Genomic DNA, 21,552 nt, shown 5'->3' on the forward strand with positions numbered 1-21,552 from the left:
ACTATTCCTCTTCCTACTACTATTCCTATTCCTACAACTACTAAAAATCCCTCCTCTTCCTAGTACTACTTTTACTATTACTACTACTGCTACTATGACTACTTTTTGCACCTACATTGACTTCTATTACTATTACCATACTACCCCTACTGCTACTATTACAGCTTGCAAACCTCTTTGTACTTTATACTTTACTACAACACTTAGATCTGAAGGAGGATAAAGCAACTACTGTGTACAGCTACTGCAACTCCTGCCTTAATTACTACATTAATATTACAATATACTTTTGTTACTAACTAAAACTAATATAGCTACAAATTTTACTTGTTTACATTGTGCCACACTACTCATACCAACACTATCCTACTGTTACTACTACTACTACTGCTACTACATTTAGTACTACTGCTACTTCTCCTACTTCTATACTACCACTACTACTACTACTACTACTACTACTACTAATTCTCCTCTTCCTGCTCCTCCTCTTACTGCTATTACTTTTGTATCCAGCTTCCCAAACCATTTTACAACTAAAAATTATATTTAGTTTAGAAAAATATTAACTAAAACTTGCTGTTAACAAAGTACTATCTATGCCACACAGGTTTTCTGTAGCCCTGCATGCCCTCACCCCATACAGAGTGCACCATGGTTACTGCAGTGTTGGGGGAGAAGATGCCATGTTTGGAGACGTCAAAGTGGAATATTAACCTTTCAAAAGATCACTGGGCTATTCTATATGTAATACCACCGCTGTTCTCCTCTATATCTGTTAATCTGAGCGTTCCCCTTTGCTCTAGATATAGTATTTATCAGAGCATAATCCTATCAGGTAGAAATATTGCAGTAGAAAAGTACTGCATGTATGCGAGGTGATGTGTTATCCAAACGACCTCCGCGGGTTTACTGCAGATTATGAATAATGGAGAAAGGTCGAGATAGATTTTTAATGGATTTCAACGGAGCACAGCCGCTGCAGCGTCAACAAGGATTTCTCAAGGAATGATTGGTTCATGGTGGAGAGCAACTATAGACTCAAAATTCTGTATGTTAAAGTACTGTGTGTTTTCTGGGTAGGACTGCAGTAGTTTGCCTTGTAACTGACAGACAGTGAGTGTGATTGTTTGTTTAAAGGTCCTGTATTACACAAAATTCACTCTTGTGAGCTTTAAGATATGATATAATGTGGTTACCTCATCAAAAACATACCTGGAGTTGTGTTTTGTTTCATTCACACATGTTTGAGCAATTCTTTATTATTAGTCTGTCTACATCTTCAGTGCTCAAAATGCTCTCCTCCACTTGTCTTGAAGTGGTAGTTTCCATTTAACAGCTCCTTTTACCTTTGTTCAGTAGAGATTGGCATGCAGGGCTGAAATGAAATGATCTTGTGAATGTGTATGGAGTTTAACACAGCAGAGGACATCCTGTATTATCACCTGACCTCACAAGGTGGAACAAGTGTTTTCAGTGGGAGAGAAGAACTCGTGTGTTAAACTTGTGTGTGAATGAAACAAAACACAACTTCAGGTGTGTTTCTGATGAGGAAAAACATTATTAGCCTGATTCATCAGTCGGTTTCACTTCATCGAAACCGTCTGGGCTCACAGAATTCATTCGCTCGACGGTAGCCGAGTACTTTTTTACTTAACCAATCACTGCTATTTGGTCATGACGTATGTAACTAACTCTAACTGGGCTAACTGGTATTTTAAGCTTTTCCCAAATCTCGTAGGAGGAAACTGCAATAATGTCTTTCCCCTTGATAAAATTCACCAAACATTCCCTTTGTTCCGGCTTAAATCCTTGATCTCGGGAATCGTTGCCAACACAGAATGTATGGCTCTTCGCTGACTGGCTGGTGCCCGGACTCGCACTTCCGGGGTTCTTGGAAACCGTCTAGTCTATTCTGATTCCTGACCTAGTCACTGGAGAGGAATTAAATTGAGCGGAGGCACTAGGTGGTGCCAGCCTGGCTAAAGCATTATACCATAGATGAGAAAATGGCGTAATATGACCCCTTAAAGTATTGCGCTACAACATCACATAGCACAGTATACATAATACATCTGAAATGGTTATATATTATTAAGTAATAGTTATAGTGGTAACAAACATCTGCAATGCACATTATTATATTAATAACATATATTATAGTTGGAACATTAACCTGTCGAGAGACTGTGGGTGAATACTACCATTTCTGTAAAACCTGGAACATGAGATGTTTCCTTTTTATAAGGTTAATATTTTTGTGCATCAAATAAACTAAATCCAAAAGCTGATTTATTTTTGTTTATGTAGTAGAGTAAAATCTGCACACTTGTATTTTTATAGGGCCCGTATTACGTTATTTTCTGATGTTTAACATACATATCCTAGATATTTGGACTGAGATCGCCTCTCAAATGGAAAACACTCTGTTCCACCTTGTGATGTCATGTGGTAATACAGGAAATGCTCCACTGTGTTTTTAAACTTCATTCACCTAAACTACAAATCATGACATCACAAGGTGGAACAGAGAATTTTGAGCCTTGGAGATCTAGACAGACAAATAAAGTAACAACATTATAACATGACTTTAAGCTCACAGGAGTAAATTTATTATTATTATTTTTTATCAATTGTGAAGCTGAAAGTTGGTGCGATGTTAGCATGAGTAGATTTTATCAGTTTTACTCCCAGAAAATTGTGAAACTCAGAAACTCTATTGGATTTTGTTAACAGTTTCAATTTTAAATGCTTTTCACTACTTAAAACGGATGGACTGTAAATACAAGAAAATAAATGAATGAATGAATGCACCAATCACATATACACAAAACACCCATCAGGTGTTGACAGATGTTGTGATTGTTTACATATTAAAACTGCATATAATCCCATTCACTGTTAACTCTATGGCAGAGTTAATCCCTCTAATCCACACCACGTTTTTCAATGCCATGACCTCAATCTGGGTGACACATTCTCAATATTTTGTTCAACTAATAATCCACAAGTTTCAAAACACTGTCATTTTAAAACTCCCCATATTTTATTAATCATTTTTTTTAGCCTTTAAAGTGTCAAAAGCAAAGTTAGCGGTTTTCAGTGGGTGATGTGTGGAGCTTTACAGTAATCCCTAGTTCATGTTATGATATTGAAAATGCTTTTAATCAGTTGTCTGGAGTTTATTCCCAGACGGGGGCTCTTTTCATGTGTGCGGCTATGTGAAGAGCGCAGATATAACTTAGCGCAAGTGTCAACAGTGGCTAATGCTTCAAGTCACGTCCCTTGTGTAAACAGACACTTAGCGGCGTGTCCCTGTCCTCCCCCGTAAACCTGATGGATACTAATGATCACCGCTAATTGGTCTGAACATAAAACATTACTGACAGATCCTATAACGAGTGATTCATCTTTAAAGACGAGCTATAAACACTACTACACTATTTTAACTAAGTAAAAGTACAGATATGTAAAGGAGGGGGAGTACTACAGTTGTTTTTACTGATACTTTTACTTCGGCTCTACTGCAGTGAGCTGAATGCAACCGCAATGACAAATTATCATGACGTCCGCTACTCACTTTACTGCTACTACTACTACGACAACTACTACTAATATGACAATGATTACTACTATGAATACTACTCCTACTGCTACTACCACTACTATTTCTGATACTGATGCCAGTCCTTTTGCAACTACTGCATACAGTTACCACAGCTCCATTCTCTATTACTACATCACAAATAGTACTACAACTACTATTAGAACTAAAACTATGGCATCTTATTATATTGCTTTTTCATAATACTATCGCAACACCACTGATACAAATACTATCCTGCTGTTACTATAACTATTACTATTGCTATTGCTGCTTCCAGTACTACTACTTTATTCCTACTATTACTACTTGTACTGGTATTACAGCCTGCAAACCCCTACACTGTACCATAACTCTTATTTAGATATTTTAGGAAGGAAGGAATTAAAATTGTGAAAAATATTACTCATCGTTAAAACAGTAGAATCTTATTGTACATCGCGGGATAGACAGCAGCATTTTACACGGTGCTATCCCTCACAATGTATTTGCATAATTCTAATTAAATTAAATTAAATGCTCTTTTTTCCTCAAGAAACCCATTACTACTACTATAACTACTACTACTACTACTACCAGTACTACTGCTGCTGCTGCTGCTACTACTACTACTGCTACTGATGCCAATCCTTCTGCAACTACTGCATACAGCTACTGCAAATCCTACCTTTATTACAGCTTATTATTATTTAGTACAGCAAATTTTATAGCTTTTCTATACTAGTATTACTACTACTACTACCACTACAACTAATATTGCTACTACTATGGATAGTGATGCCAGTCCTTTTGCAACTACTGCATACAGCTACTGCAACTATATTATTTGTACTTCTGTTACTGCTAAAATTAACACAGCATATTCTATTGCTTTTCTATAATATTACCACAACACTGATCTTACTTCCTGATCCTGCTGCTACTACAACTTTTACTACTGCTGCACACTTTTATATAATTTTAATTAAATGCTCCTTTTCCCTCAAGAAACCCACTACTACTACTACTACTGATGCTGATCCTTTTGCAACTACTGCATACAGCTACTGCAAATCCTACCTTTATTACATCAATACTTCACAAATAGTACTACAGCTACCATTACTACTAGTAGATTCGTTACTACTAAAACTAGTACAGCTTATTTTATTGCTTTTTTATACTAATATTACTACTACTATTACTACTACTACTACTACTACTGCTGCTGCTGCTACTATTATAGATAGTGATGCCAATCCTTTTGCAACTGCTGCATACAGCTACTGCAACTATACTTTTTGTACGTCTGTTACTGCGAAAACTAGTACAGCTTATTCTATTGCTTTTCTATAATACTACCACAGCACCACTGATCTTACTTCCTGATCCTGCTGCTACTACTACTACTATAACTACTGCTATTTGTACAACTTTTACTACTGCTGCGACCTCTTGCATAATTCTAACAGAATGCTTGTTTTCCCTCAAGAAACCCACTACTACTACTACTACTGATGCCAATCCTTTTGCAACTACTGCATACAGCTGCTGCAAATCCTACCTTTATTACATCAATACTTCACAAATAGTACTACAGCTACCATTACTACTAGTACATCTGTTACTACTAAAACTAGTACATCCTATTTTATTGCTTTTCTATAATAGTATTGCAAGTACTACTAGTACTCCTACTCCTACTACTACTACTACTTCTACTGCTACTACTATGGGTAGTGATGCCAATACTTTTGCAACTACTACATACAGCTACTGCAACTATATTATTAGTACTTCTGTTACTATTAAAATTGCTTTTCTGTAATACTACCACAATGCTCGTTTTCCCTCAAGAAACCCACTACTACTACTACTACTACTACTACTACTACTACTACTAGTAGTAGTATTTCTGTTATTACTAAAACGATTACTATTACAGCTTCTTGTACCGCTTTTCTATACTACTACTACTACTACTACTACTACTACTACTACTACTACTACTACTTCTGATACTGATGCCAATCATTTGCAACTACTGCAAACAGCTACTGCAGCTCCTACCTCTGTTACTACAGAAGTACATCACAAATACTATAACTACTATTACTATTACTACTAGTTCTGTTACTACTAAAACTATTACAGCTTCTTCCAATACACTACTGATACTATGATCCTATCCTGCGTTATTACAACTATAACTACTAATAATTGTACTACTTTTACTACTACTATTGCAGCTACTACTTCCTACTTATTATCACTACTGCCACCATTACAGCCTGGAAAACCCTACCCTTTACCATAACACTTATTGCAAAATTACCTGAAAAATAAGAATGGTGTTACTCATCATTAAAACAGTAGAATCTTATTGTACATTGCGGGACAGACAGCAGCATTTTACGCGGCGCTATCCTTCACAATACATTTGCATAATTCTAATTAAATGCTCTTTTTTTCCTCAAGAAACCCAATCAGGCCACGAGTAGAAAGTAGACAGAAACAAATCCTTTTATATGCTAATCAACTTGTGACAAATTACAGCTGGAAAATGAATGTGTCAAACGTACACGCAAACGCCTACATCTGTCCAAGAAATAAAAGCATCACTCATAATATTGAATTGCCGCAACATTATTAGCCATTCTACGCATTGTCCGTGAAAATGTGGATGAAATTGCAGTGTTTAGTTTGGTTTCAAATCCAAATCATGTTTTTGTTTGCGACGCACATTTGAATGGGCAAATCTGTAACGCTTCATGACCCCAGGCTGCCAGCTCTGTGACAAAATGTAATTCATGACGGAAATGATTCGATTTGTTTGTAACCTCGGAGTGAGAGAGAGAGAGGGAGGGAGGGAGAGAAGGGAGAGAAGGAAGAGAGAGAGAAAGAGGGAAGGAGAGAAAGAGGGAGAGAGACGGTGGGAGGGAGGGAATGAGAGAGAAGGAGAGAGGGAGAGATGCTGAGGAAGTATCGTTGTAAATGACAAATAACAAATTGATTGATTCGTCTGATGTGGATCGATGAGAGCTGGTGTATGAAAATATCTGATAAGTGAAGTTGTGTTAAAGTCCTACTGTGGATAGTTTTTGTCAATAAAAGCACATTTTTTTAGGGGTGTACTGATACCGATACTGGTATAGAATATTGGCTCCAAAATGCTGGTTCTGCTGAAATTCTGGTTGGGAGTATAAATTGATAAGAATATTTACTGGTGGTAGTAGATCAAGAGAGTCATAATGTTTGAGTTTTTAAAGAGAGTTATTCTGTAGTTTACAGATAAATGACAGCACATAACACATTTTGTCATGCAGTATTTTTTGTTTTTAGGATGTAATGTAACTTTTTTTTCTGGGGACCCACATTTTAAAAGTCATGAACCTTCACGACCCAAGTGAATAGATATTACTCGTAAATCACAAAATAAAGGTGGATTTGACCATTATTGACCATTATTGAACATTAAAGGTTGTATGGAGGATTTTTATTTTATTTTTTTTTTGTTTCAAATTGTCAATGATAGATTATAGATGCAGTAGCCTTGTAATTATGATGACCAAAAAAAAGAGAATAAAAATTCATCAACTCTGGACGTGGTGGGGCTAAACATTTGCCAATAGATAACGACACTGCCTCGTTATCTGTGAGCTGACAGGCTGTCAATCAAACTCCCTACGTTTCTAGTGTAACTGACTTGCCTGCGCGCCGCCGGTACGTGGTTTATGTACGACTGTCACGCAGTCCACAGACGCAAGACGCACAGACGCTGTTTACTCCACCAACGCAACAGTTCTTAGCGGCTTTTTTTGACCTATATCTTCCTCGCAGTTCGCACAAAGTTTGTTGCAATAACAGACAAGAATCCAGGAGCAGTTCGCCGCAAAAGAAAGTCCGTTTTTGAGGTCGCTGAAAGAAGAAGACAAGGGGAAAAGCAGCGAAGCCAAACTAAGGTGATTCTTGTAGATTCATTCCAGCGATGGCGCGACTGAAGCAGACACAGGGTCTAAAGACTGAACCACTGGTCCACAAATTACTCCTGGACAGGAAACTTCTGCTTATTATGAAAACGTACTTTATTTCCAAGAGCTAGACAAACGTTTTTCAGGACACGAAAGCGATATCCTATGTCTGAAAACGTAATTTTCAAGGCAAAGAAAGAGTCCGCTTGCTGCTGCGTGTTGTAGCTAGTTCATTCGCACTGAATCTCCGCGCACTCTTCTCTGCTCCCCTTTCCTGCTCCTCCCCGCTGCCCGTTCCGCTCTTCTCCCTGCTTCTCACTTCTTGTCCACACACGAAATATCCGCGCACCGCTCCCCCGCCTCCTCACTTCTCCACCTTGCCTAACCAACACTGTACTTAGTTGTTTACAAGTCATGTGCAGCACCGGCTGTAAACAAACCTGTTTCTGGCGTAAAGAGGAGGGGGAGGAGGTGTTTCTACGTAGGAGCTGTAGGGGAGGGAGGTGGTTTCACGCATGCGCAACATTTGAAAAAGGACAAACAGTCGCTGGATTTCTCGTTCCTTGGAAAATCCTCTATACAACCTTTAATGAGGATATTTTATTGTTGACTGAGTGATCGTGTCTCTCTGAACAATTAGTATTACTCAAGTATTAAATAGTGATTCAGGTTGGGGGGTGCAGGAGGAGAGCACAGCAGCACATCAAGGACAACATTCAGTCTGTTTCTGTGCTTTGACTTCATTTCTGTGAGCACAGAAAATCCCAATTCACACATATATGTAGTAGTGAAAGGAATAAGCATTCAAATACATTCTCATGTGTCAGAACTGTGTATTGCAGATCTACATGCAGACTGGGACAAGGCGACCCCAAAAAATTCTCTTGCGGCCCACCTGAGGGTCGTGACCTAGTCTTTGGGAAACAGTGCCGTAGTAGAGGTCCGCCTCCTGCTTGTTTCCAAGGAAATGTTCTTCTTTTGGCTATAATATTCCACAGTACGCCATGAAACTTGCCTATCTGTTCTTAAGTATTGTATTTCACCTTTCTATTTCCATAAAATCGTTGCATTGATGCATTTTACATTTTTGTCCAAATAACTATTCCTAACTTCACAATGTATTCAGGAGGCATTTTAGAATATAAAAGACTTTGCTTTTGACATTGCATTGTTAAAATTGACTATAGACTATCTCCAGTCTTGTTTTTGTTTTTACATAATATTCAAAAGCATGCACAAAACATTCATCGCTGAGGGATTCGAAGCTACAGACCACAATTAAAAGTACAAATAGTGAAACTAAAACAGTCTGTCAACAAAATATTACCATATGGTAAAATGCTGTTTTAAATTACTGTTTCTGCTAAATCAAATGTGCCACTTTTACAACCACTAATGCTGCTCTAATCTGAAAAACTGCTCGTGGGCCCCAAACTCCCCAAATGCATAGACAAATGTGCTTATAAAATTGTCCCTCTAGGCCACCGTATCTCCCCTCTTATGTCAGTGATGTCTTATGTTTATCTGAAGGATCTGCCCGGGGCCTGGGAAAAGAGGGGTGCGTTAACAGAGTGGGAGTCATCCATCTCCTCAGTCACAGGGACGACTGGCCCTGAGCACAGGCCGACCCCAGCTACTGCCTCTACTGCCATTTATTACACCTCTGCACCCATACGTTTAACATGGGTGCACCGGGTGTCACCAAGACTATTACCCAGATATCCATATTACAACCTCATACATCATTCTTTCCTTTAGCCTGACAGTTGGTTTGGTCTGGGTTTGAGTCCAGTTTGGTCCTAATGTAAACTTGGATTGGTCGTTGGATATAGTCCTAGTTGACTAGTCTTTTCTAGTCCTGGTTTAGCCTTGTTTAGTCTTGGTTTAGTCCTTTTCTAGTCTTAGTTTAGTCCTGGTCTAGTCCTGGTTTGGTCCTGGTTTAGTCCTTTCACATTATGGTTTAGTCTTGGTTCAGTCCTGGTTTGTTCTGGTTTAGTCTTGGCTTAGTCCTTGTCTAGTCTGGTTTAGTTCTGCTCTAGTCCTGGTTTAATCCTGTTGTATTCTTTTCTAGTCCTGGTTTAGTCCTGGCTTGGTCTATTTCACCTTATGGTTTAGTCCTGGTGTAGTCTGGTTTAGTCCTGGATTAGTCTTGGTTTCACCCTTTTCTAGTCCTAGTTTAGTCCTGGTCTAGTCCTGGTTTGGTTCTGGTGTGGTCTTTTCTCATTATGGTTTAGTTCTAATTTAGTCCTTAATCTAAACCTGGTTTAATCCTGGTTTAGTCTTGGTTTAGTCCTTTTCTAGTCTTATTTTAGGCCTGGTCTAGTCCTGGTTTAGTCCTGGTTTAGTCTTTTCTCATTATGGGTTAGTCCTGGTTTGGTCCTGGTTCAGTCCTGGTCTAGTCCTGGTTTAGTCCTGGTTTAGTCTTTTCTCATTATGGGTTAGTCCTGGTTTGGTCCTGGTTCAGTCCTGGTCTAGTTTTGGTTTAGTCTTGGTTTCGTCCTTTTCTAGTCCTGGTTTGGTTCTGGTATGTTTTTTTCTCATTATGGTTTAGTCTTGGTTTAGTCCTGATCTAATCCTTGTTTTATGCTGGTTTAGTCTTGGTTTAGTCCTTTTCTAGTCCTAGTTCAGACCTCGTTCAGTCCTAGTCTAGTCCTGGTTTAGTCATTTTTTTGTCCTGGTTTAGTCCTGGTCTAGTCTTGGTCTAGTTCTGGTTTGACTCTGGTCTAGTCCAGCATTAGTTTTAATCTCAATTTTGATGTGGTTTGTGCGACTGTTGGAATCCCTTTTCTGGTAGCACTTTATAGCACAATAAATAGAATTATTATTATTATTATTGTATTTACATTGTAATTAATCATGAAAACACAACACATCATTGCGTTCAATCATAACATCATAAAAAAATTACATTAGAATTCAACTTAATCTTAATTCTAACCCAGTAAAACAAGTTACAATGCTGTTATTACCATGGTAAAGTTAATTTATAAATCAAGATAATGCTTATTTAATCCTATATCACATTTTTACTACTGCTTCTTGTTCTACTTCTCAAAACCATATTCATTCTCGCGTCCATCTCGCTGTATATCTCTTCATCATGACTGTGGCACTGACCGTAGTTTGTCCCTTGCAGGTTACCATACTGATCATCCTTGCCCTGGCCTTCCTCGCCTGCATCGTTTTCCTGGTGGTTTATAAAGCCTTCACCTACGACCACGCCTGTCCAGATGGATTCATATACAAGGTAATACATACTCGGCTCCTTCGTGTGATTTATGGACAAAAACACACGCTTGGATCTGACAGAGGGGTCAATAAAGGGGAGTGTGGCTGGTTTAACAAAGTAACCAAGCTATTTGTCATGTATTTATTAGCTTGTGGGTAAAGTAGTGTGTAGGCAGTTTTTTTATGACAGCTGGTGGTAAATGTCTGTACTGCAATTTCATATTTTACTGTGCAATATAAGCAACTACAGTAGCCCTGGAGGGTCATGAATTCCATCTAACCATAAAAAATTTATGTAAAAATGCCAATTATACTATAGATGTGCACTATAGCGTTTTGGTGATGGGTCCGCCACCTGCACCCGCTATTGCCTTAAAGAAGACTTATTGTGCTTGTGTCTGCTCTATATTTATAATCGATGACACCCGCTGTATCACTATATTCATCTAAAACGACTTAATAAAAGGAACACTGACGGTCACATTATAAAACCATGGTGCCTAATGCGGAGCAGATGTCGCTGTAAACGTCATCACAACAAAGAGTCATTAAGTTGTTGGCACCTTTGATGGACACCTGCAGATCACACTAGCGAGCAGCAGTTTTCTTTTAATTTGTATGAAAATGAACTATGTGATGCTGTAGAATCCTAATTAAGAAAATAAAATTACAGAACTTGGTCAATAGGGGTGTAAAAATTCAGTGATATATCATCATACTTTATTGTACAATTCTTGAATTGATTCAAAATGCATCTAAATTGATTTTTAAATAATATTTTTCACAAAAAATCATTGGTTACTTTTCTCATGATTTGAAAAATTTATAAATTATATATTGTACAAATTTGCTCTTGTGAAGGTGTAGTTGACTAGCCTGATTCATCAGCCGGTTTCTCTTCATAGAAACCGTCTGACCGTCTGAAGTAAGTAGAAGTAGTAGAAGTAGAATTCTGTTAGTACAGAGGAGAGGGCGAATGGAGGTGGCAGTGAAAATGGGAATTGATTGACAAAACTGCATCTTGAAAGCAATTAAAGATTGCTCAACCATGCACAAATCACTCCACATACAAATCCGGGTGAGTAAATGGTGAAGGGAAACAACTATAACATGGTTAAAAGATCTAAATATTGATTTTGCACAATAGGTGTGCTTTAGATAAATTACAGGGGCAACAGTAGCTCAGTTGGAAGAGTGTTTGTCCATTGATCAGAAGGTTGGCAGTTCAAATCCCGCTCTAGGCATAAAAAATCGTTGGTTGAGTGGTCCAATCCACTGACCCACAGGTCGGCTAGTGTAGTTCCAGCTACCTCAGATAAATGCTGTCATTGTGTCCTTGGGTAAGACACTTAACCAAGCTCGCGTGCCCTGGTGTATGAATGTATGTGTGAGTGAATGGGTGAGTGGTTCCTTGTTGTAAAATGCTTTGAGTGCCTTGAAGGTGGAAAAGAGCTGTATAAAAATCTGACCATTTACAGGTGCCTTTATAGCTCAGAAATACCTCCCAAAACACGCATTTTATTGTGAAAATCCAAAGCAGTAACAACTTGAAGTAGTTGGCAAATCTTCTACTGGGAAAGTTACATATTGGTCCTTTAATTTGTGATCAGGCATTAATTTGTCTTTAGCCCACTGATACTTGATCCAGTGATAATTGTGGTCAGATTTTCAAAATAAAAAACTGTGACATCCCTGGTTTGAGTTGGTAATAATAATGAAATTGTGAAACGAGTGTGTAATTAAGGAAAATGTTTATGCACTCAGCACTAATGTGAGTCAGTATATTTACATTTTCTTTGTGTTTTTTTAAGCAGCTTTTCTGTATTTTACCTAAACAATGACAATTTATGCCTCTTTTTAAAGTTGGTAAGATCAGACTGGTCAAACATAGGGACACCTATTTTTGACATTTCTTGTATAAAACTGGGACAAATCACTGGTTTTGGATAAATCTGCTGGGACAGGGGACATAGGACTCAAAACTGGGACTGTCCCGGGTAAATACGTCTCGTCAGGTCACCCTATGCTGGGTGAGGGGCTACATGTATGTCTATGGCAGAACGTTCATCAGTTACACATTGTATAACACTGCTAAATAAGTTGTACTATAGTCTGAACACTGAAAAAAGCAACACATTTTCCAGAGTCTGTGATTAATTAAGCGCTCGTGGCCTGTTTAGGTGTTCGATTTTCAGCCCAAAAAAAAAAAAAAGTGAGAGAGACTAACTGCAAAACTTTTGGCAAACACTAGGTAGCTTGTGATTGTAATTACATTTCAGAGTGACTTGTTTACCAGCACAAACCTGTTCTAGTTTCAGCTAAATCAGTTATTTCAGGTCAGATTGTGTCAAATTGAGAAACAGAGCTTCAAACAGAGCAGTGCCTCCAGTTAACCCCACCCCCCTCTTTTGATAATGTTATATAGTATTTATTTAATCTTATACTGTGACATGTGTTCTGCTTTCTTCAGATGTACACCAGTGGGCATGATTGGGCTGATTATATAATTAGTTTTTTTTTCCATTAAGCCTATTATGTATTATTCATTAAATGTTAGACTGAAATTAAATGACTTTTTACTTTTACACCAAGGCACTTTCCATCACAAATCTCCTGCCTGGTGCAAGTAAAAATGATTCACAGTTCTTCCAGACAAAACCTGACACCGCATGATTTGAACAGACTTTTCCTCACTTATATCCAGGGAAGAGATTGAAATATCAACTCGTACAAGAATGACATGTGTTTCATATTGGTAGGGATCTAAATATCTTAATAGTTCGAAGTCAAGACATTTAGTTTTTTGCAGAATACATTACGTATATTGAGACGTTGCAGCACAATACCTGGTGGGGGTGAAACTAACTACCTGGAGGCACTGCTCTGTCTGAAGATGTGTTAAGGCCGCCAAAGACTACAGGAGAATTTGCCGGATTTTGGCTGCGATTTGCTTCTACCCGAGTTTGGGGAGGCGTGACTGTTTGTCAGGTTGACTTTTTGCCCCGTGTGTGGTGTCGGTGTGACTCTGAGCGGCTCTGCCATATTGTAACCATGGTAACAGCTAATAAAACAGAGCGTCAGAGGTAGACGGAGTGACGGACACAGAGGCGCAAGATACAAACTCGGGATATAGCGAAAATAATGAGAAGACTTTATTACTCAACTCTCGGAAAGTGGTAAATTTCAAGTGTAGCATCTCATCCGCATTATCCATAGAAACTCTCCTCCGCAAATAATGACACCCAGTCCATAAAACCACGCTATTAAACCAGTTTGAAAGTAAAAAGGCAAGAGTATTTCCTCAGTTGTGTCTGTTTACATCCACACGGCGCACGGATTGAGGTGAAGCTGCAGATTAATGATAGCGACTCAACTTCCTATGGAGTTTATCGCCAATCATTTATGCCTTAAAAATCATGTATCTGAACTATTGCATCACATTTCACCAATAATAATAACACAGTTTTGACTTGTATCTAAACTAGAAGTGCAGAGCTCTGATTTTGTGAACACTTAAGAGTCTCAAAGCGAGTGGTTTTACTGTTGACACGAAACAGGTGATGTGATCGCACTCACAACTTTAAAGCCTGTGGTACGCAGATATCCCGCTGCACTCTTTGCGATCGGAGATTTTAAGTCTCATAGGATTATCCTCATCTCAGTGGTTTGCGCTTTTTGTCACGCGTTTAAAAATTGTGTAAGACCAAAAAATCCTGTAGTGTGTGGCGACTTTTTTCATCTTTATTTTAACACAATCTGATCAGAAGAATTTATTAAACTGGAATTACAACAGGTGATCTGATCTTGTACAGTTAAACAAGTCCCTTTTGAATAACATTACAGACATAAGCTCACTAGCACTAGCCATCAGTTTTTTAGTTAGTCACTCCAGCCCTGTTTGTTGGAAATAAAAGTCAAACACCTTAAGTGGGCCTTAGATGATTGATTTGATGACAGGCTTCTAGTTTCAGATTATCTAAAAACTGATTACGCTGTGTTTGCTACTGTGTGAATTGTGTCACCATGGTAACTGCTGAACTTTTTTTTCCCCATAGACATACATGCAGTACCCCTCCACAGCATGATGTCACAGCAAAGTATCAAGAACTGGTTTCAGACTTTTCTAAAAAACTTATTAGGCTGCGTTTGCTAATGTGTACATTGTGTCACCGTGATAACTGGACTTTTTTTTTTTTTTCCATAGACTTATATTCAGTACCCCCCAGCATAATGCCACTGCAAAGTAACAAGATTTGGTTTCAGACTTTTCTAAAAACTTATTAGGCAGTGTTTGCTAACGTGTGCATTGTGTCACCGTGGTAACTGTATAGACATACATGCAGTACCACCCCAGCATGATGTCAATGCAGAGTATCAAGAATTGGTTTTAAACTCAAACTAAAAACTGATTACACTGTGTTTACTAATGTGTGAATTGTGTCACAATGGTAAATGGGACTGCTGAACTTTTTTTTTCAGAGACATACATAGACATGGTGGCCATAGCGACTTGTAAAAGCCTGATCCCATCAGATCTCAGAAGCTAAGCACGGCCGGGCCTGGTTAGTACTTGGATGGTAGACCACTGGGAAAATCAGGTGCCACAGCGGGGCGCCAGTCACAATAACTGCTGTTGTGTCCTTAGGCAAGACACTTTACTCACATTGCCTAGTATGAAAGTATGAACGTGGTGTGTGTGTGAGTGATGGTAGTGGTTGGAGGGACCAGTGGCGCCGATTGGCCACGCTTCTGTCAGTCTGCCCCAGGGCAGCTGTGGCTACAATAAATAATGAATAATGCTCAATAATGCTCTGTAAAGCATTTTTGTGACATATGTCTATGAAAAGCACTATATAAATACTTACTTACTTACTTACATGCAGTACCCCCCCCCCCAGCATGATGTGACTTCAAAATATCAAGAATTGGTTTCAGACTTGTCTAAAAACTTATTACGCTGTGTTTGCCAGTGTGTGCATTGTGTCACCGTAGTAACTGCTGAATATTTTTCCATAGACATATATGCAGAACCCCCCCCAGCATGACGTCACTGCAAAGCATCAGTAACTGCATTTTTTTTTTTTTTTTTTTTTTGCGATTTGTGTCTATTCCAAAGTGCAATTTCATACAATTTATATAGAAATGTTTAATCTACAGATGCTTTCAGTCTTTCTATATATCATCCCAGTAAAGTTTCATAAATTATAAAGCAAACTGTCATTGACTTAGCCTCCTATTCATTCCCGTAACTAGGCCAAAATGAGCTTCATATTGCCTTCGTAAAACACTTTCCCATCCGGGTGTCATTGTCATGTAATGGCAAACAATAAACCTGCCACCGTGTCCTTGAGCAACGCGACCTTCAGCGTCTCCCTGCGCACTCGCAACCATCTAAATAAAGAGACAGCCCTTCCTGCGGGGGTCCAGCACACCTGCTCTACTTTTACTCTTGCTAAACTTGAGGGCTAATCAGGGCAATTGGACCAGCAACCATTAATCAATAGGAGCAGAGACTTTTATATTTCTGTATGAACACTTTTCCTGTGTTCACCAGTATTCAAGAACATTATAGCAATAATCTGGTAATACAAGAATAGGTCATGTCGGCTATAATATAACTTTGAGTAGAATAGAAGGTTCAGTGCAGGGACGTATGTTATTTAGTGTAGAATGGCAACAATCAGACTTGGCGTTAAACTTGGACAAGTTTTATTCTTCCACAAGAGAATTTATTTGGGCACAAAAGCACATAGGTCTGTTGTCGTGGTTAACATTTTATAATTCCCAATGCATCTGCCCACCTGACTGTGATGCTTCCCCGTTGGTGTGGAGTGTTCAGAGAAGAATCCAAAAAACAAACTCTGATAGTGTAATACTATTTATTACAAAAAGCAGAGTAAAAAAGCCTAATTACAGACAAAGGTCTGGGCGAGCTCTGGCCAATATGAGACACACCTCTAACTCAGATATTAAACCATCCCCTTTCTCAACCTGATCCCTTATTGTCCAAGGTTTTGAGCATTTCCATTCCATTCCATTACTTATATGCAGTGTTGGGGAGTAACGGATTACATGTACCGGAGTTACGTAATCAAAGTACAAATTATGAGTAACTGTATTCAGTTACAGTTACTGTTTCCATGAGTAGTAATTGGATTACAGTTACTTTGTTGAAATAAATGGATTACATGTTGGTATTTTCCTGTTTTAACTTTTTTTTTTTTTCTCGGTAATTCCACTCATTGCCGGAAACTAAACCAGGTCTAAACTAGATCTAAACTAGATCTAAACCAGGTCTAAAACAGGTCTAAAACAGGTCTAAAACCAGGACTAAAACCAGGTCTAAACTAGATCTAAACCAGGTCTAAAACAGGTCTAAAACCAGGACTAAAACCAGGTCTAAACTAGATCTAAACTAGATCTAAACCAGGTCTAAAACAGGTCTAAAACAGGTCTAAAACCAGGACTAAAACCAGGTCTAAACTAGATCTAAACCAGGTCTAAAACAGGTCTAAAACCAGGACTAAAACCAGGTCTAAACTAGATCTAAGCTAGATCTAAACCAGGACTAAACCAGGACTAAACCATGCTGCGTGGACGTGTCTCCTCCTCTTCTGTAAATAATATTTTTTATACAGTTAAGTAAAGTCTGGGCTTTTTATTTTCTTTTAGTAGACAAAATATCTTACGTTATGATATCCTAGTCTTTCAAGTCAATAATCAAGTAATCCAAAGTATTCAGATTACGTTACTCACTTTAAGTAATTTAATGGATTACGTTACAAACTACATTCTGGAGTATGTAATCTGTAATCTGTAGGGGAATACATTTTAAAAGTAACCTTCCCAACACTGGTTATATGTTTATCTTAAAGTTCTTGGAATATGGACCCGCTGAACTCAACTCCTCCATACATTAAGACCTTATAGGGGCTATGAGGCTCACAGGCTGAAAATTGATAATATCAGATAATATCAGACACCACACTGTCACAATAATTATATAAACTTATCGTTAAATATCATTACCCATTTTAGTTTTCCTTCGCTGGCTGCCTGTGTGTTTTAGAATTGATCTTAAGATTTTACTTTTAAAACTCGTTTAGGCCTTGCACCAAGTTACATTTCAGAACTTTTAACTTTTACCTTTGTACAAGCCCTCCGACTTATATCCTGAGGCAGGTCCCTGTGGCTGTTCCAAAGTCCAGACTCCAGACAAAGGCTGATCGAGGTTTTTCAGTGCGGTCGCCTCGGCTTTGGAATGACCTGCCTGAGGAAATAAGACTCGCACCATCAGTACCATCTTTTAAAGCACTTTTTAAAGCTCATTTTTATCAGTTGGCCTTAGCTGGTTTTAGCTTGATTTTATTCCTTATTTATTTTTATTCCATTGTATAAACTTTTTTATTATAATGACTTGAATCAATTGCTTCATTGTTTGATTTTGTCTGCTTTCTGGGCGCTATTTTTATTGTTCTTTGCTGAATGTAGAGCACTTTGTAAGCTTTGTTTTTAAAAGTGTATAAATCAACAAATCAAGTCAAGTCAAATAAATCAAATGCAAAAAAAAAAGAGATTTGTTAATATATTTTAAAACAGAAACTATATATTGTGGTCAGTATTTATCACAGTGTGTCCCACAGCACTTTATAGTTAAAGCGGTCGCCTTGACAACATGTGGCCGCAGCCTTGATTACGTCCCTTTGAACCACGTGAATCCTCTCAAAACTACGGTTGTCACACCGAATCTCCGCACACCCCCTACAATTCCTTTGTGAAGTGAGGAAATTTGGGGGATTTTGTCCTAATACCATAAAATTTGAGCTGTACAAGGTTAAATAAATGACTTCTATGGCTAATTATTGATTTGTTCTGCTATCTGTTACAGCTCATGCCTTTTAATAATACTGTTTATTTTTGGTGTTTACTGAGATTATCCTGCGTTATTGTCATTGTGTCGGTGGCACAAAATAGTTTCTGCAGTATCGTTTATCGCAGTATATCTCTGTAGCAATATATTGTGCTTCAAAATGTGTTGTGACCAACTCACTCATATAAAATAACCAAGAGCTAACATATACATGGTAATAATAAATACAAAATAAGTAGCAAAAATATAACTTTAGTAACATTCTTTCGTTTACTGATTCTCTGACCAACGTCAAACCTAACCACCAAACTAAACAGAAACAAAAAGTGTATGAAAATCTGAGAACCAATTTTTTCAAGTATGCAACTTTTTTTCTTTTTTTTTTATTGACGCAACTAGATGCACTATGTAACTTTTCTGATTTAGTGTCCACCACCAGCCTGTCTCCATGGAGATGTTGTTGCTTTACCTAGAATGTTCCACAGTCTGGCATTCAACTTATTATTTCCCTGCATGTCGCCTGAGCAAGTAACAGGTCAGATCTGTGGAGAGGTGACCCAATGCATATTTTTCATAGGAAACACCCACAATGGAATAAATAAATAATACTGTGAAACATCTCCACAGATCTGACCTGTTACTTGCTCAGGCGGCTGTCTCTATGCAGGGAAATAAGTTGAATGCCAGACTGTGGAACATTCTAGGTAAAGCAGTAACATCTCCATAGAGACAGGCTGGTGGGGGACACTAAATCAGAAAAGTTACATAGTGCATCTAGTTGCGTCAAATAAAAAAATAAAAAAACGTTGCATACTTGTAAAATTCGTTATCAGATTTTCGTACACTTTTTATTTCTGTTTAGTGTCCCCAACCAGCCCGTCTCCATGGAGATGTTATTGCTTTACCTAGAATGTTCCACAGTCTGGCATTCAACTTATTTCCCTGCATGGAGACAGCCGCCTGAGCAAGTAACAGGTCAGATCTGTGGAGACGTTTCACAGTATTATTTATTTATTTATTCCATTGTGGGTGTTTCAGTTGCCTATGAAAAATATGCATTGGGTCACCTCTCCACAGATCTGACCTGTTACTTGCTCAGGCGGCTGTCTCCATGCAGGGAAATAATAAGTTGAATGCCAGACTGTGGAACATTCTAGGTAAAGCAATAACATCTCCATGGAGACAGGCTGGTGGGGACACTAAACCAGAAAAGTTACAGGTCAGATCTGTGGAGAGGTGACCCAATGCATATTTTTCATAGGCAACTGAAACACCCACAGTGGAATAAATAAATAAATATATAATACTGTGAAACATAGGACTGGGTATCGTTAAGAAGTTACCGATATGATACATATCTCGATACATAGGCCACGATACGATACGCTTTTCTATACAGTGAGCTTTCGATTCAATACGATTCGATACAATATATTTCACATTGATTCGATACGGTACAGTGTAAAAAAGGCTAAATGATGGCTCTAATACTAAAAGTCCACTAAGTTTGTGAAAAGTGAATGTGAAAAACATCCATTTTACTCAAAACAGTGAAAATGTCAACACACCTGTAGCTCTTACACAAACTAATTTAGTGAAAATATACCTAAAATACTCTTGACGATATATCGATACAGCAGCCCACAATATCGATACTGTATCAGCACATTAAACGATACGATATATCGATATTTTGATATTTTTACACACCCCTAGTGAAACGTCTCCGTGATGACAGCACCAGAAAAGTTCCATCATGCACCTTTACTAATCAGGCGTAAGTAATGATTTCACTTGTAGTTTCTTTGACCATCTCCTTTATGTACCAAAGGGAGTTCATAATTACAGTGATCATAGCTTAGTGCTAAAAATAAAAACACTTTTGCCACCTCTTTAGGCGTAATGGTTAACTCGCCATTTTCTTTCAAGGTAACTTCAGTCTCCCTCTTTACAAGTGAAATTACAGGCGCGTGAGTTATTCAAGCCTTAACTGCACTTACCCTGAGGTCACCTTGGCCTGCCTGTCTACCTCTCTATCTAATCTTTTCAGGTGGAATATATTTTCTTAGTAACGTTTTGAGACCTCCTTTCTCCGCATGAGCTCCAGTGCTTTTCTGTCAGGGCTATTATTAGCAGTGCACGGGTGTGAGGGTGAAAACACACACATTCATAGGTACAAAGCTAAAGGCACTTTTCAAAGCCTGCTCCGTTTCTACAAGCTCTAATCCCAACCAGCCCTCGTGCAAAGAGAGCAATGAAAAAGTATTGATTTGTCCTCAGGTTTAGCTTAGGCGCAGAGTCAGTCGCCTTCTATAGTTCTTTCTCCAATAAAACTACATATAAAACTGCGATAAGGCGCCCGCTGACCTTGACCGGAGCCTTTTCTGTCCAGGCGATACTGTTGCTAATTTGTCAGCAGTTTGCGTACAGATGTGCAGTGAGCTCGTATCGGGCAAAAGAAAGTGCAGCTGAAACACTTTACACGAGCTCTTAGCAGCAGAGTGTGTACACTTACGGGCAAAGATTGTAAACGCTTATAAACTCCAGGATCCTCGCACTGGGAATGTAAAATGAGGTGAAATTGAACTTTTCCTCTGGGGCGGCAGAGATGTTTTATTCTGCTGATGTATTTGAAGAAGGCATATGTTGTTTTCTCCAGTGTTTAATGTAAAACTATAGCATTACTTTACATTTTGTTCACTGTTTATTCCAGTTCAAAAATTTACTCAATCATTTACTTGTTTTTATTGTTGAAAAAACTACCCTGTGTGTATGTATGTATGTATGTATGTATGTATGTATGTATGTATGTATGTATGTATGTATGTGTGTATGTATGTATGTATGTATGTATGTATGTATGTATGTATGTGTGTATGTATGTATGTATGTATGTATGT

General features: G+C 38.3%; 1 protein-coding gene and 1 pseudogene across 1 annotated transcript in view; both read left to right on the plus strand.

Moving 5' to 3' along the window:
* nsg2 (neuronal vesicle trafficking associated 2) overlaps positions 1–21,552 on the plus strand; it is a 113,920-nt gene that overhangs the window by 89,143 nt on the left and 3,225 nt on the right. Inside the window, exon 3 of the mRNA XM_020927065.1 lies at positions 10,691–10,801. Within this exon, the coding sequence (XP_020782724.1) occupies positions 10,691–10,801 (111 nt within the window). The remainder of the gene's footprint in view (positions 1–10,690; positions 10,802–21,552) is intronic.
* Positions 15,275–15,392, plus strand: LOC129407549 (5S ribosomal RNA; annotated as a pseudogene).

Source organism: Boleophthalmus pectinirostris, unplaced genomic scaffold (genome assembly GCF_026225935.1).
Source record: "Boleophthalmus pectinirostris isolate CB_2022bp ecotype Guang Dong unplaced genomic scaffold, ASM2622593v1 HiC_scaffold_12, whole genome shotgun sequence".
NCBI lineage: Eukaryota > Metazoa > Chordata > Actinopteri > Gobiiformes > Gobiidae > Boleophthalmus > Boleophthalmus pectinirostris.